General features: G+C 36.8%; 1 protein-coding gene across 1 annotated transcript in view; it reads left to right on the top strand.

The window, feature by feature from the left end:
* The window catches only part of CAND1 (cullin associated and neddylation dissociated 1), a 60,184-nt gene extending 45,493 nt beyond the window's left edge, over positions 1–14,691 (top strand). Inside the window, exons 10-15 of the mRNA XM_054988181.1 lie at positions 1,216–2,709; positions 5,560–5,655; positions 10,280–10,449; positions 10,885–11,049; positions 12,281–12,388; positions 14,198–14,691. Of these exons, the coding sequence (XP_054844156.1) occupies positions 1,216–2,709; positions 5,560–5,655; positions 10,280–10,449; positions 10,885–11,049; positions 12,281–12,388; positions 14,198–14,422 (2,258 nt within the window). The 3' untranslated portion in view covers positions 14,423–14,691. The remainder of the gene's footprint in view (positions 1–1,215; positions 2,710–5,559; positions 5,656–10,279; positions 10,450–10,884; positions 11,050–12,280; positions 12,389–14,197) is intronic.
* The last annotated feature ends 336 nt before the right edge of the window (positions 14,692–15,027 follow it).

Raw genomic sequence — 15,027 nt, 5'->3', positions numbered from 1 at the left:
TAGGTATAGAACTGGATTCCTGCATATGCCTTGAAAATACTGATAAGGTATCTGGGGGTATATTTTCAACTGAAAATATCAAAGTGGCTGTATGTTTTCCATTAGCCTTTATACATTGATATGCCCTCTGATGTTTGATTTGAACCCATGCACTCTGTTTATGTGTGTCTATAGGAAGAATTCTTGAAAAAATCATGTTCCTAATTGGTTCTTTGTAGTGATGAGTCAGTTCAGAGAAAACTGCTCTCAGTTTTGGCTAGTTATAAATAGAGAAATAAAAAAATAAGCTTGGGAGATGGCTCCAATTGGGGTAGGATTAAAACTTGGCCAATTTGTTTTTGCAAAAGTAACAGACCGCTGTTTTTTGAGACTAAAGGCAAGTGTATATTGTTTTTCAAATCCATTGCATGACATAGCTTCATTATATAAAATACTGTAAGAAAAATAATAATATGGCAAAAGAATGGAATGTGTGATTCGGAGCAGGACTTGGTGAGAATGGAAGAATTGATAGAGATTAGAAGAAGCAAGAAAGAAGTAGAAGAGTAGTAAGAGTAGTAAGCGTATTGCTGTTATCCTAGAACTACTTCCAGTTTTCATCAAAATCATGTGAAACCTGTTAGGAATAGAAAAGCTTTACTGTATTGCTAAACTGCAGTTGGTTTAGAAGTAAAATTAAGATTTAATCTTATGTAAAATGATTTTATTTTATTACATTTGTATTCCACTCTCCCTGAGAACCAGGCTAAGAGCGGATCACAGAAAAAGTATAAAACAGCAGCATAATAATTAAAACATATACAATAAAAAACAGCATGGTATTCATATTGCACAGTCCCTCTGTATGACGTTATTAAAATCTTACATAACCAGTACCTGCTCACTGAGTTTCACAGAAGGCTAGCATCTGTGATAATGGCAGTAAATTAACTTTAATAGAGTCACTTTGTAAATGCCAGCACATCTGTAGTATGACTTTTAAGGAATCATTGAAGCTTTTTTTGGGGATGATGGTTTACTGAGTGGATGGAGTGGTAAGGTAGATAAAATTTTGGCTGCTAATGGACAGCTTTGAACCAACAAACTACTATGTTGCCTTAGTGCAAGTTCTAAAGATTATATTTTGTGGTTAAATTAAATAAAAGTTGAGTAATTATGCAAAGCAAAGGTGTTCTGACATTGAATTTTGTGGACTAATTCTTTATTCTTCTACAGGTATAATTTTCTCACTCAATGACAAATCAAGTTCTTCAAATCTGAAGATAGATGCTTTGTCATGTTTGTATGTGATCCTGTGCAATCATGCTCCCCAAGTTTTTCATCCACATGTTCAAGCATTAGTGCCTCCTGTTGTAGCATGTGTTGGGGATCCATTTTATAAGATAACATCAGAGGCACTTCTGGTAACTCAACAGCTTGTGAAGGTCATTCGCCCTCTGGATCAGCCGTCCTCTTTTGATGCCAATCCTTATATCAAAGATTTGTTTACTTGTACAATCAAGAGACTGAAAGCTGCTGACATTGACCAAGAAGTAAAAGAGAGGGCTATCTCCTGTATGGGCCAAATCATCTGCAGTCTTGGTGACAATCTTGGCTCTGACCTACCCAGTACACTCCAGATCTTCCTAGAGAGACTGAAAAATGAAATCACTCGACTAACCACGGTGAAGGCTTTGACTCTAATAGCTGGTTCTCCTCTGAAGATAGACCTGAGGCCAGTCTTGGGAGAAGGTGTTCCTATTCTTGCTTCCTTCCTCAGAAAGAATCAGCGAGCGTTGAAACTAGGAACTCTTTCTGCTTTAGATATCTTAATCAAAAACTATAGTGACAGTTTGACAGCCTCTATGATTGATGCTGTCCTGGATGAGCTTCCACCTCTTATCAGTGAGAGTGATATGCATGTGTCCCAAATGGCCATCAGTTTTCTGACAACACTAGCTAAAGTTTATCCTTCCTCTCTTTCAAAAATTGGTGGCTCCATTCTGAATGAACTTATTGGGCTAGTGAGGTCACCTCTGTTGCAAGGTGGAGCACTTAGTGCCATGCTAGAATTCTTCCAAGCTCTGGTTGTGACTGGAACAAGTAACTTAGGATATATGGATTTATTGCGCATGTTAACGGGCCCAGTGTACTCTCAGAGTACAGCACTTACTCACAAGCAGTCTTATTATTCCATTGCCAAATGTGTAGCTGCCCTTACGCGAGCATGCCCTAAAGAGGGACCAGCAGTAGTAGGTCAGTTTATTCAAGATGTCAAGAACTCACGGTCTACAGATTCCATTCGCCTCTTAGCTTTGCTTTCTCTTGGGGAAGTTGGACATCACATTGACTTAAGTGGGCAAATAGAGCTGAAGTCTGTAATATTAGAAGCATTTTCCTCTCCAAGTGAAGAAGTGAAATCTGCAGCATCATATGCATTGGGCAGTATCAGTGTCGGCAACCTTCCTGAATACCTCCCATTTGTCTTACAAGAAATAACTAGCCAACCTAAAAGGCAATACCTTCTGCTCCATTCCTTGAAGGAGATAATTAGCTCTGCAACGGTACAAGGTCTCAAACCATATGTGGAGAGCATCTGGTCTTTACTCTTGAAACACTGTGAGTGTGCAGAAGAGGGCACCAGGAATGTCGTTGCTGAATGCTTGGGCAAGCTTACTTTAATAGACCCAGAGACTCTACTTCCACGCCTCAAAGGATACTTGTCATCAGGTTAGTAGACATTTACATCACATGTACTGTCTTGAGGCAGCATCCACAGCTCATTTATTACAAAATGGTCTTGTAAGCTCTTAAATAGGTGCTGGCTGAAATAAATGGGTTGTAGATTTCAGATTAAATGTTATAGAAGAGGAAGGATTTGTTGGCTTGTTCGGTCCTTAGCAGATATTATGACAGTTCACACACATACAAAATCTCTTGTGCTAAATAAGTTAAAATGATTGGAGAATTCGAGCTTATACAGAATCTGTACAGATAATATATATTTAATCTACCTTGAATATAATTCCATGTGGAAACTCATTAAAAGTTGATGGTCATTATGTTTTGGAGGTATTAAGTCTGTGTATACAGTAGGATTTATTTGGGCCAATATTTAGGAAGTATGAAAGAGAGACTTCGAGTTAATGGAATCAAACTTCATTAGCTAGAACAATAGACAGAAAAAGGCTAGAAAGAGGGACATATTTCAGAATCAGTGCAGAGGAAATAGAAGGCCCATCACACAGTTCTAAAAATGCAGTGTGCATAAATTACATAGTTCTAATGGAAGCAGATGTTATGTAGATGTACCTCCTCATGGCTAGTTTATATGGAATCCACCCATTGACCTCAAAGGAAAAAAGAGCAGGCAAGGCAAGGCAAGGCGCTGTTGCAAAATGCTGGGGAAGGAGACAAGTTGCCTGTGAGAGGGAGAGAGTAGGAACAAGGTCAGACTTGGAGGAAAAGAGTAAAATGGACAGGGGTTGTCTTTGGGGCGATGGGTAAAGGCAAGCTGGAAGGAAGGCAGGTGAAGTGGCACAGAGCCAAAGGATGAGTTGAAAAATGGGAGAGGGTTGTTACTGGCTGAGAGGGAGTTAGGGGGTGGGTGTTGGGGTGAGTGGGGTGAGGCAGAGGTTGGTTTACTGTTTGGTTCTGAAACAAGAGCTGTCTGGAGTCACAGTGATTGAGGGCAGTCCAGGGCACGAAACTGAACTTAAAATGACAGACTAAAGAGCATCCCTTTTATCACTGAACTTACATCCTTGGGAACAATGTCAGTTTTCCAGAGTTACTCTGAGAGAAATGCAAATGATGGTAGGAGATAGACTTACCCTTATTGATTGTTCGGATTACTTTAGCTGCTAGTAGTAGTAGAGAGTGCCCTCACGTCATAGCTAACTTATGGTGACCTCCCCTGGCAGGTATTACATGGCAAGAGACTGTCAGTGGTAGTTTGCCATGACCTGCCGCTGCAACTCTATTCTTCATTGGAGGGTATCCTATCCAATTACTAACCAGGGCTGACCCTGCTTAGCTTCTGAGATCTGATGAGATCAGGCTCACCTGGGCTATCCACATCAGGGCACTTTAGCTGGTTAGATATATATTATTTGGATTTTCCCAGAATAGATTGGAATGTCAGGTTATTGTCCCAGAAGCACCAATCATTTATTTGGCTTGGGTATGGGGAAGATCTCTTGGAATTACACAGCAAGCCCTAGATGGAGGGGTGTGACAGTTTCTCACAAGAACATAGTTGTGTCATAAAATGGCATTTTATTGCTCTTAATTCCTAACCTGCTTCCTTGACTTGATGGAGTCTACCTTTGGCTTCATAGGTTGTAGGGGTTCTTATGATGACAGTCTAGGAGGCCCTGTCCTCTCGTGTGTTTTCATCTATAAGTAGTAACGTAGCATGTCTTCCTCTACCTGGAGCAGGTGGATTTTTAGGTACTCTATAAATCTTGGGCTATGTAGTCCATATTAAACTTGCTGCTTGCTTGGCAGCTGTTTGTAGGATTTTCAGCTTAAGTGATTAAAAGGAGGAAGTCTTCAGTTAGTAGTACTGAAAAAGATATTGTGAGCTAGAGAGAGTTCTCAGGGCAATCCTATGCATGTTTTCTTAGAAGCAAGTCCTATTTTATTCAGTGAGTCTTGCTCCCAGGTACGTGTGCCTAGGGCTGTAGCCTCTCTGTGCCCAGATCTTTGTTTTGTTCCTCTAGACAAACCCCTTTTTGTTCTGTTTTCATGACCAGATCTTATATTCTAATACCATACGTAGCTACAGTAGAACCTTTATCTCCACGGGAAATGTTTCTTATTAAATATCTCTGAAAATAATTATGGCAATAAAGGTTGTGTGCACAGTATATGTATTAGAGTTAATGACTACCAGCAATCAGTAAAAATGTACTTGACGGTGATCCAACTGACAGTATAGAGTTATTATTTCACACTATTATATAGTTTCCTGGACATTATCAGCAGTTGTTTCTAGTAGGGAAGTTTCTCTGTAAATTCCTGATGGGAATAACAATATCCATATACATAGTTCAATAGATTTACTTTTGTCCTGAATGATTTTTTCCTAGCGTGAAAAAAATTTCATGATCCTGTATAGTAGGTATGCATGTCAAAGCCAAAATGTATATCTGTTCTGTGTGTGTTAGTTACATTGCTGTTAATTCTATTAAGGTGTATTATTTATTTACTCCATCGATACTACACCTTTCTCCCTAATGGGAACTCAAATCTAATTTTTAAAAATAGAAAATTATTGCAACCCAGTCTCGTATTTATGTGGCATTTATATAGGGGGTCAGTTGTTGAAAGAAAAAGTAAAAGAAATTCATCTAGGTTTGCATAAGCTGCTTCTGTGAGCTGAACTAGCTCTTTGAATCCCAGGTGTGTTTCCACTATTAAACATATGGAAGATGCAAGTAAAGGAAATTTTAACACTTCCTTACTTATCAGTATCTGCAATATTCATGATGTCATACAGAGAAATATTAATACTGTTGTACAGAGAAAATAGAGAACATGTGTTACTACTTACATGTGTTAATACTTTGGTATTAGGCTCATCATATGCTCGAAGTTCAGTGGTCACTGCTGTGAAGTTCACCATCTCTGATCATCCACAGCCTATAGACCCACTTCTAAAAAATTGTATAGGTAAGTGAAATTGCACCCTTTTCAAGCAGTTTGTTGTAAAAATCACAAAGGGAGGGGGAAGAAATTAAAATTCTTAAGCATTAATATTTGTTATCTGGGATGTTTTCAGCCTTACTATAACAACGGTAATGTAGCTACTAGAGCAATAACCAAGGATGATTCAACTTGAAGCAAATGATCTGTTGAAAGCTATTTATTTATAGCATTGTATCCTTCATTTCTTTAAATGATTCAGAGCAATGTACACTATTACTAGAGTGCAACAAATAATTTCAAAGATACAAGGTCAAAATTTCAAGTAAAAGGTCACATGAATCTCTTTAGATTTAAAAAAAATGGGTGTGCACGAGAATCTGTTTCAGCACTGCAGTTCATTCTGGTGAGGTTTTGTAGAGTTATTGTTTTTTTTTTTTGAAAAAATTTTTATTGGGTTAGAATCCATTATTTTTACATTTACATTCAATTTTCCCCAATTTTTTCATCTCTAACCCCCTCCCTTTCCCCCCCTTTTTGTTGACTTCCAACAGCTTTCCAACCCTTTGTCCCCTTTCCCTTACTTTTATTAGCTTCCTCTATCTAAAACAAATATATATTCTCCATTATTCTAAGCAGTACATCTTTAACTATTTATCATTGTATACCCAAACTGTAAGTCTTTGTTTCCATCTTAGATAAACAATTTATCCCATTTTTCAATTTCAAATATTTCTATATATCATAAACCATATAGATCATACATTCATTTGTATCAAACAATTTGACTTATTCTCTATATATTACTCATTCTATCTTTTTATAATAATTCTATATATCTCTCATCACGTAGTCAATCAATTTGACCCATCTATATCTTCAGACATTCAGTTTGGTACAAAACTTACCAGAAAGAAAGAAAATATTGTTAGTTAATCAATCCTTATATTTAGTCCTTATAATTAATTATTTTCTCTATGTTCTGTTTGTTAGACTATATATATCTATATATATATCAATCTATTAATCTGACTGCTTATTAATTCGCATTTATCTCTTCTCCCCCCGGTAAAGTCTCCCCCCTCTACTTCAATGCTTCAGTAGTTCTCAAACTGCCACAGTTTTCCTCCCACCTCCCATTTCTTCTCCAGGTATTGTTTCAGCTTCTCCCAGTCTGTGTTGAACTGCCCTGAGTCCAGATCTCTCAGTTTTCTTGTCATCTTATCCATTTCAGCCATATACAGCAATTTGTAAATCCAATCTTCAATAGTTGGCACTTCTTGTACTTTCCATTTTTGCGCATACAAAAGTCTAGCTGCTGCTGTCATATAAAATATCAACGTCCTGTATTGGGCTGGAATTCCCTCCATTCCCAAGTTCAGTAGCAGGAGTTCTGGGTTCTTATTAATTTGAAATTGTAAAATTTCACTCATTTCTCTTATTATTACCCCCCAGTACTGCCTAGCTACCTCACACGTCCACCACATATGATAGAGGGAGCCCTCATGCTTCTTACATTTCCAGCATTTATTAGAAGTATTCAAATTCCCTAGCGCAATCTTCTTTGGTGTCATGTACCAACGATAGATCATTTTGTAGATGTTCTCTTTGATATTAGTACATGTCGTTGTCTTCATTGTAGTTTTCCACAAGTATTCCCATGCCTCCATTGTTATTTCTTTATTAAAGTTTATAGCCCATTTCACCATTTGTGTTTTAACTATCTCATCCTCGGTATACCACTTCAACAGTACTTGGTATACCTTGGATATTCTTTTCTTATCTTCTTTAAGAAGGGTCTGCTCTAGTTCCGAATTCTCTATTCGTATACCTCCCTTTACAGAGTCCAAATTATATAAGTCTCTGATCTGTCTATACTGGAACCAGTCGTAGTTAGGTGATAGTTCCTCTTGTGTCTTTATTCTGAGTTTGGATGCTTCAGTTTTAGTTATTTCTTTGTACGTTAAACATTGTTGTTCATTGTCAACAGCTCTCGGGTCTATCACCTCATATGGAACCACCCACAAAGGAGTTCCTTCTTGTAGATAAATTCTGTACTTCTTCCAGATTGTGTATAGACTTCTCCGAACAAAGTGATGCAGGAACATCGAGTTGACCTTTACTTTGTCATGCCATAAATATGCGTGCCATCCAAATATTTTTTTATATCCCTCTAGGGCTAATAGTTTCTTGTTCTTTAATGTCATCCATTCTTTCAACCAAACTAGGCAGATTGCATCATGATAAAGTCTCAGATTGGGCAGTTGCATTCCGCCTCTTTCCTTTGCATCTTGTAAAACTTTCACCTTCACTCGAGGCTTCTTGCCTGCCCAAACAAAATCTGATATTTTCCTCTGCCATTTTTCAAATTGTTTGGAGTCTCTGATGATTGGTATTGTCTGTAGCAAAAACATTACTCTTGGTAACACATTCATCTTAACTGCTGCAATCCTGCCCAACCATGACAAATTCAATCTATTCCATTTAATCAAGTCTCTCTCTATCTGAGTCCATAGTTTTTCATAATTGTTTTTGAATAGATCTATGTTCTTTGCAGTTAGTTCGACTCCCAAATATTTCACTTTACTTGTTACTTCACAATCCGTTGTTTCCATTAACAATTGTTGTTTCTGCTTAGTCATGTTTTTGCATAGTATCTTTGACTTCTTTTTGTTAATGAAGAAACCTGCCAAGTCTCCAAACTCCTTGATCTTATCTATCACTCTTGGCATGTTCTCCAATGGATCCTCTACAATTAACATTATGTCATCTGCAAATGCTCTGACCTTATATGAATAGTCCTTTATTTTTATTCCACGAATTTCCTCATCTTGACGTATTTGTATCATCAGAATCTCCAATACTAAAATGAACAGCAATGGAGATAACGGGCAACCTTGTCTTGTTCCTTTACTTATCGTCAATTTTTTGGTCAATTCATCATTCACCACGATTGCTGCAGTCTGGTCTCTGTAAATTTCCTTAATTGCTCTGATGAATCTTTCTCCCAATTGTAGCTTTTCCATAGTGGCAAACATAAAGTCCCAGTTTTTGTAGAGTTATTGATCAGTATTCAGTGTTGGTAGGATCTCAGTATTTCAAGGCTGGAAAAGGAAGAGTAATCTGGCAGCCAAACTGGAAAATCTATTGCTTTTCATTTATAGTCTCTTGCCTTTCCTGTTAAATGTTTTTGAATTTTTTCCTGAGGTATATATAGGGTTAAGTTATGAGGCATGATACCCAGACTGTGATCTAAGAACATATGGTGCTCCTCAGAGTCTTTTAATTATAGAGCAGATTTGAGGAAACATGGAGAAAAAGATCCAGAAGAGAGAACTGTGATTCTCGAAAGCTTATGCTACAGTAAAGTTGGTTAGTCTTAAAGGTGCTGCTGGACTCTTTTCTATGGAGAAAAAGAGCATGTATATTCCCCCAAGTTCTTTTGATGGTATAAGTCTCTTGAAGAAGCCAGTTTACAAGAATGTGGCAGAGAAGACCTTGATTAGAACAGATCACAGATGCAATGAATTGTCTGTGTTAAAATGGCAATTACTTGGTGGAATGCAAATTGCTGCCTTGCTTTCACAAAAATGTAGGCAAACCAGGTAAAATTTAAAAAAACAAATATAAGTCAGTTGAGGAATTACAGCTTTGGAAGGAAGGTACAAGGGAAGCAGCAGGATATAGAAGCGGTTTGTGCATGAGTAATAAGGTGACACACTAATTTTTTTTTAACCTGAGACAAATTACACAGTACAAGTCTATAAGTCAACAGCTAGGACATTCAGTGAACACATAGGTTGTAGAAATATGAAACAGCATAAATCTGATCACAGAGATTAAACATTGCTGAAACAAAGCATAAATGTGACATCTTTAATAACACTGAAACTATTCAGTAGGAAGATATCTGCATCAATAGACAGTACCCAGTAGAAATAGTTGACAGTACTCAGTAGAATAGTCTACAGTCCTTGTCCCTTTACTAGGGCTCCTCTCTGAGCCATTTCTTAAAGCACAGCCCCATTACCTGAACAATTTAATTTGCATACTTGTGGAAAGCCAGAAGAGTGTCAACTTTTTTGACCTTCTCAAACATGCCATTCCATGTTTGGGGGCTACCACAGAAAAAGCATGTGCATAGGCAGCTGCAGATTTTGCCTAACGGCAGGATGGTATCTGCAGAATACCCTGTTCAGATGAGTGAAGCTGGTGAAACAAAGGGGGAGAGGCAATCCTGCAGATAAGAGGAACCAAGGCCATGAAGGCCATGAAGCTTTGTATGTGATAGTCAAAACCTTGAATTGAACCTGATAACTGATGAGTAGCCAGAAAATGACTGCAGAATAGGAGTAATATGCATGTTCTGCCTAGCTCCTGAAAGTAAGCAAGCTGTGGTGATCTGTACCAGCTGGAGTCTCTGAGCTGGTTTTGAGGGAAGACCTACAGTAGAGTGCATTACTGTAATCTAGTCTTGATGTTACCGTGGTGTAAGTTCAGGTGGCCAGATTGGCCATGTCAAGTGGCCCTATTTTATAGTGTAATGCTTTTTATAAAGATGGTAAAAAGCCAGTGCAAACAACATACTTGGTTTTAATAAGTTACAAAAATGATAAAATTGTACACTGATAACTTCTTAAAATCATTGCAGGTGATTTTCTAAAAACGTTGGAAGATCCAGATCTTAATGTAAGACGTGTAGCTCTGGTAACGTTTAATTCTGCAGCACACAATAAACCATCGCTAATAAGGGACCTTTTAGATACTGTGCTTCCTCATCTTTATAATGAAACAAAAGTCAGAAAGGAACTGATAAGAGAGGTATGTACATTGTGAATAAGCAGTGGTACCAAAGAATACGTAACACTTTCTAAATATTATTCTGTAATTTCTAGGTGAACAATAAAAGCTAAATCCTTCTGGAAAATTGACTGATCAACTTGTGTCACCATATTAAAAAGACATTGGGGATCATCAGTGAAATGCTCTGAGCTTTCTTCTGATTTTAAACACATGAAATAGTCTTGTAAAACTATATCATACTGATACAAAAAAGAGCAATAATAGTAATAAACACATTTCATTATACAAGGAAGCTGTTGATGTGATACGAATTGCTGATCCAAACATTAGTTTATATTTCTTGACCATTAAGGATAACAAATTCCTTCTTCAATGATTTAATTAACAACTGGCAACTTGCTTGTCAATTGAACGTATTAAATATCTTGACTCTCATTCTTAACTGATTTGCAGGTGGAAATGGGACCATTTAAACATACAGTTGATGATGGCCTGGATATTAGAAAGGCAGCTTTTGAGTGTATGTACACTCTTCTAGATAGTTGTCTGGATAGACTAGACATCTTTGAATTCCTAAACCATGTTGAAGATGGTTTGAAGGATCACTATGATATCAAGGTTAGCTTCTATTTTGCATGCATGTGTGTGTGTGTGTGTTAATTTTCCTTTTTGTTCCATGGACCTAGAAGGCAGCTGCTAAAAAATAATTGTAAAGTAAAACATAGTTTCAGGTAAGAGTCATTAAAAATAATTTATTAAAAACAATTTTTATAAGTAAACGAGAAAGCTGACATTTAATAGCTGTTATTAAATAACAAAAGTTGCAGGTTGTCAGAAAACCAGGCAATCTGCCATTTTAACTCACCCCTATCCTTCATGGATTGAATAAAAATCTTTTTTTCTTATTTGAAACTGAAAAGGCAGTCTTTTGGCTGGAATGGGGAAAGCTGTATAGGCTTATAGTAGAGGGTTTCTCCAGAGTTTATAGATTCACTCTGGCCCTGAGGAAAAGTACTACCTAGGCCATCTAATTTCCCAATATACATTTGACTGAATCTGTGGTTTTTGTTCTCTTCTGTGATTTCCTTTTGCCACAGGGACTCCCCTTCTGTTTTTCTTCTGGTAAACAATTGCAATATCAGTGATATCCAGCAAAGGCACGATCAGACAGAAAGGGTCATGGCAGTTCTAGGAGTTCCAGCCATGGGGTGTATAGCCTAATATAAACTAAGAGAAGATATTGATTATAGGTCAGTGACCAATGAAGACAAAATTCCAGTTGATTCATTTGTAAAATATTTGATAACTAGGAAAGCATCAGAAAGTCCAATCAGCACGTAGGAATAATCTGTAGAGTTTTATTTCTTCATTCTAGAATTATCCCAAGTAAAATTTGCTGATGCTTAACCTTGTTCTTTTTTTAAAAAATAGAGCAGAAAACAAGGGGCACCTTTAAGAGTAACTTAGTTTATTTCAGCATATGCTTTTGTGAGTTGAAGCTCACTTTGTCAGATGCATGTGGGCGGAATATTGTTTTAAAAGATTTTTATAACTAAAATTACATAAAGGGGGGAAATAGAGAATGAACTGTAGCCGAGAGAGCTGTCATAAATCATTCAAGTGTGGGTCCCTATATGAGGGACTGAAATGAATGCAGTTGTTACACATAATGAACAGTGGGAGAGGTCAGAGGCTCCAGACCCTCATGGGATACAGATAAAATAAAATGAAGCAGGATAATCAAAGAAGATAGTGTGTGTGAAGCACAAGAAAAATGATATAAAAGTAGCTTAAAATTTATGAAACAGTTACAGTTTAACCATTTCTAATTTTTTTTCTTCCAAACTAGATGCTAACATTTTTAATGTTGGTGAGACTATCTACTCTATGTCCAAGTGCAGTACTACAGAGGCTTGATAGGCTGGTTGAGCCGTTACGGGCTACATGTACAACCAAGGTAATGTGTTAAACTGTTTCTATATGTTAGAAGAGAGAGAACAATTTACAGGGCTCCAGGTTATAAAATAAAGTTACAGGAGCTGGATTAGGTTATTTTAGTGCAGCTGGATTTCTGCACTAAATTAATCACTACTTGTTCTTTAAGAATTGTATGTGTATAACACTAGTGTGTTTGGTTTTGTTGACAGATTCTAAGTTGTGATGAAGATCTTTTGAACATATTATTGTTTCTTGACATGCTACTTGCACGCTTTTCCTAGCTGTTCTCTTAAGTCATGTATTGAAGACAACATGGAACTTGAGAACCAAGACATTATATGAAGAGAAGGCTCAAGTTATGCTTGCTAGATAAATATATAAATATCCTTGACAAGAGCCAAAAGCAAGCTGCCCTGAATAGTCAAAATTGCAAAAATGTTAGCAAAGGAGAACAGTTAGGATTGGATCATATGACTAGGGATGTGCAGTTGGGTATTGCTGACCCGATAAAAAGTATTTTCTGGCTTGGATCAGATCAGCAGTATACAATACTGTGAAAGGCACTCCCGATATTTCCCAATTCTGATATTTTTCTCCTGATAAATATTGGACTATCTCGAATCATGTTGGGAGGCATTTCACTTGTTCATGTTGGTCCATGGTGCATTCAAGAGCCATTAATTTCAATGTATAGCAGACCTAGATGCTGAACTTGAGACCAGATCTACCACCCATTGAAATTAACGATTTCTTACAGTTTAGAGGGTGTTTGAATGCACCATGGATCTGCTGGGGACCAGGATTCTTTTCCTGTCTTTCTCCACCCCTTCCCTGCTGCTGCTCCTGACAAGGAGCGCTTCAAAAATTATTTTAATTTCCTTTCGTAAGTTCAAAAAGTTTTTTTTTCTTTTATAAAGAATTTTATTTAAAAGAAAAGAAAGTATAGTAAAGTAAGTGCATAGTAAAAAGATTATACAGATTCTAGATTAGACATTAAGTTGAGACTTATATAATCTTATACAAACAATAAGTATGTAAACAATACATCTATAATAGTTTTGGGAGTTAAACAAACAATACTTTGATCTAATTAAAAAGAACATTGAATATTTGAGTTCCCTTAGCCTAAATACATAACATTTCTCCTCCCCTCCCTTCCTCTGAGCTTCTATATCAATTCATTATACCTAAATAATCAAAAAGATCCTTCCATTTTTTCCAGAACTCGGTTAACGGTCTATTATGTAAATAATTAGTCATTTTGGCCAGGTTATAATTGTCATTTTCACTAAATTCGAAGTATTGTTGCAATATTTATTAAAACTGCCTGGAGCAGTAACAGTACTCCCAATACTTAATGAAAATAATAATCGTACCATTGCCAACTTTTTGATACAGAACTAAAATGGTAATTTTTGCAGTGCACATCCCTACCTATGACTTCCTTTTGCCAAGTTTGTACATCAGAGCAGACTTTCTTGAAGAACAGACTTGCTTCAACAAAGCCTATCTCCGTCAGAAAAATTAATTCTCCACTGGAGGAGATTTTTCTCCCTTGAAGGGGGGTAGAAGGCTGTAATGGAAGGGAGTCCTAGAATACAACCCTCAGTCTTTAGTAACTGCTCCTTCATTTGAATTATCAGAACTGGTGTGTAAAATTGGTGGGTTATTTTGTAATTTTTTTCAGTATTTTTTTCAGCATTGTTCCTTACCTGAATAGCCTCACAGTCTGCCTTGTGGGGCACATGTCAGTCTGAATGCCTTAGTGATTTGTTTTCACTGCTGACTTTGTATACTAAGCTTATTATCATTTCTTTTTTAATAACAGGTAAAAGCAAACTCTGTGAAGCAAGAGTTTGAAAAACAAGATGAACTGAAGCGATCTGCTATGAGGGCAGTGGCAGCATTATTAACCATTCCAGAAGCAGAGAAGAGTCCACTGATGAGTGAATTTCAGTCACAGATAAGCTCAAATCCTGAGCTTGCAGCCATCTTTGAAAGTATCCAGAAAGATTCATCTTCCACTAACTTAGAATCAATGGACACTAGTTAGATATTTGGTTAAAACAGGGACCATTAATTTGAACCATATGATGCACTGAATTGACAAGATTAAAAAAACAGAAAAGTATCTAATCTTCACAATGTTCCACTTTACCTTTATGAAGACAGTTTGGCTTTCCCTATTGTTTGCTTTTTTAGCATTGATTCCAGAATATGTATTTCCATAAATCAAAAGTTGTAAGCCACTCATGTTTTAGTGGATTTGGACACACACAAAATAGAAATAAAAGGTTGAAACACATGGTGTATGGAAATAGATCCATCATCTCTTTGCCCTGTAATGTTTAGGATTAAAAAGTTTAAAGAAATGTGATGTGATTTTGCCTCCTATTTTTTTCTGATCCAAAAATCTACCATGTTTTATGTAATAACCCTGTGTCTAAATTGATATGACTGACAGAAAAAAAATCTGTGTAAGGCTTATTATTGCACAGAGGACTTGGGCACAGTCTAAAAATTCAAACATAAGTAAATGTTCTTTTTAAAGGTATGGGAGTAAACCATTCCCTGTTGTGTGCACTAATTTTGCATGAACAAGTTTACAAATATATATTGCATCTAAAACAATGTGCAGTTTATTCATAATATACGTTC

The sequence above is a fragment of the Eublepharis macularius genome, chromosome 9 (assembly GCF_028583425.1).
Source record: "Eublepharis macularius isolate TG4126 chromosome 9, MPM_Emac_v1.0, whole genome shotgun sequence".
Classification (NCBI taxonomy): domain Eukaryota; kingdom Metazoa; phylum Chordata; class Lepidosauria; order Squamata; family Eublepharidae; genus Eublepharis; species Eublepharis macularius.
The sequence above is the reverse complement of the archived record's forward strand: the minus strand, read 5'-3'. Positions and strand labels throughout refer to the sequence as shown.